At 30.9% G+C, this 1,963-nt stretch overlaps 1 protein-coding gene across 2 annotated transcripts; it reads right to left on the bottom strand.

Moving 5' to 3' along the window:
• Positions 1 to 366: 366 nt before the first annotated feature.
• On the bottom strand, positions 367 to 1,747 carry LOC121124150 (granzyme B(G,H)). 2 transcript variants are annotated; one of them, XM_040719274.2, is made up of 5 exons: positions 1,571 to 1,747; positions 1,363 to 1,512; positions 1,096 to 1,304; positions 780 to 993; positions 367 to 714 (listed from the first exon to the last, which is right to left on the bottom strand). In XM_040719274.2, the coding sequence occupies exons 1-5, from the start codon at positions 1,626 to 1,628 to the stop codon at positions 425 to 427; spliced, it is 921 nt and encodes a 306-aa protein (XP_040575208.1). In that variant the 5' UTR covers positions 1,629 to 1,747; the 3' UTR covers positions 367 to 424. The 2 variants fall into 2 exon arrangements, with proteins under 2 accessions (XP_040575208.1, XP_040575209.1); XM_040719275.2 differs by having other exon boundaries at positions 1,213 to 1,304; positions 1,571 to 1,728.
• Positions 1,748 to 1,963: the final 216 nt, after the last annotated feature.

Genomic DNA, 1,963 nt, shown 5'->3' with positions numbered 1-1,963 from the left:
TATTTTCTTTATAAAATGCCCCCCCCCCTCTCTCCCTTAGATTTATAATTTATTCATTTCCGGATTACAATGGAATAATCCGTTTTATTTCCGAGCAATGAAGGTGTATAAGTTGTGCAATTTCTCCCGAACCGGACGTGCAAACAAATCCAAACATTATTATGCAAAAAAGCACTCATTTACTTATTTTTAACACACATAAACAATAAACTTTTTATAAATAACATTTTTCTTTGAATTACAATATGCCATTGCCTATATCTTACTATTGTTGTTTATCTCTTGATATCAATATGTTCCTTTCAGCATATTACATTTATGTTGTTTGATCAGAGAGTAGTTTGTTGATTAATTAAATATCTTAAATTTAAGTGCATGCACAAATATGCTTCAAAATTTTTATTATCAATCTGACAGATATCAATTAAATATGATTATAGATCCAGTTTACGTGCCCCGAAATATTTGTAAAAACAAGGAATTTTTTATTTTCGTTGATGCCTGATAGAATGCCAACCAAAATACATCTTTTCGAATCTTGACATATGGTTAATGGTCCTCCTTGATTGACAAGATAACTTACTGAGTTTTTTGTTGTACAAAAAAGATCATTTTTTTGGCAATCTCTGTCCGTATGTTCTGGCAATTTTTTTACAACGGAAAAGTGAACATATGGTATAAAGCTCCCAGTATTATAAATATAAGATCCACTAACTGAAAAGTTTAAGTCTATGTGTTACCTATTTCATATTGATTTAAATAACTATCAATACACTTACAAGTTGCTGATTGTCCTTCCTGAATTGGTAAATAATCGTCAGTAAAGCAAATGGGAAGGACTCTATCATTCCAAACTAATCTGTCGCGTAGGCCAATTATGGCAAGGTTGTTCTCACCTGTTCGAGGGTTGTAACCTTCATGTGCAACAAAACTTTTAACATATCCGTCTTGATAACCACTGTCATAGTAGAATACACCTGCTCCAGCATATACCTTAGACGAAAAGGAAAGTCTTATTTGTAATAATTACCATATTATTGAAACAAAATATTATATCATCATTGGAGGTAAGTTCAACTCTAATATTACACCTACAATAATTCCATATTGGTGATAAAATCCTTTACAACTAGCTGTAGTTAGCACATGATCATTGTTTAAGATAACTCCATTACACAATACTTGTTGGTTATTGATGTTTACTATACGTACATGCCAAGGGAATACGGCATTATCAAAATATCCCTCTGAGCCCGCTTTTTGCATTTTACATGAGTTTCCTAAATCGTTAGATACTCCACAGTCTTTATAAAATATAATTAATCTTCTTTTATACTGTTGCAATGAATTTATGATGCTTACCAAAACAGTCATCTGAGCAATAGTCCCACCCACCATTTTTTACATAGCACCAAGGCTTAGGATAGATATCTGTATCCACAAAAGTGCAAATTTTATGCGTCCCACGGTATGTGAAGGGAAATAAACAATCTCCAGACGGAGTAGTACATTCTAATAATATTCACATGTATATTTGGGGTTAAATTTAATGAAAACTAAATTTACAAACCTTTGCCATTAGTGGAAATTAATGACTGTAGAAATAAACATATTGTGATAATCTTCATGGCTAAGTTAAGGAATCAAATTTGTATATTTACTTTTGAAATATTTGACGAGTAAACTGACTTCAACTGAAGAAAAAAAAATGTGATTTATATGTTTATATTTGTGTTTCAAAAAATAAATGACAACTGCTTCAATATTTACATGGCTAAAATGGCCTGTGACTCAAGTAATAATACCTATGAATTCCCAATAGTCAGATCAATATTTGTTCACATCTGTTCTATAATAAATATTACTGGGAAAACATAATTACAGCTTATTTCTAATATATGCACTATTGTTTTATTGTTATAGCTTGGATCGTTAGAGAATGTTAATTGGTGTATCTCTAATC

Source organism: Lepeophtheirus salmonis, chromosome 9 (assembly GCF_016086655.4).
Source record: "Lepeophtheirus salmonis chromosome 9, UVic_Lsal_1.4, whole genome shotgun sequence".
NCBI classification, from domain to species: domain Eukaryota; kingdom Metazoa; phylum Arthropoda; class Copepoda; order Siphonostomatoida; family Caligidae; genus Lepeophtheirus; species Lepeophtheirus salmonis.
This window is presented reverse-complemented; position numbering and strand designations above follow the sequence as displayed.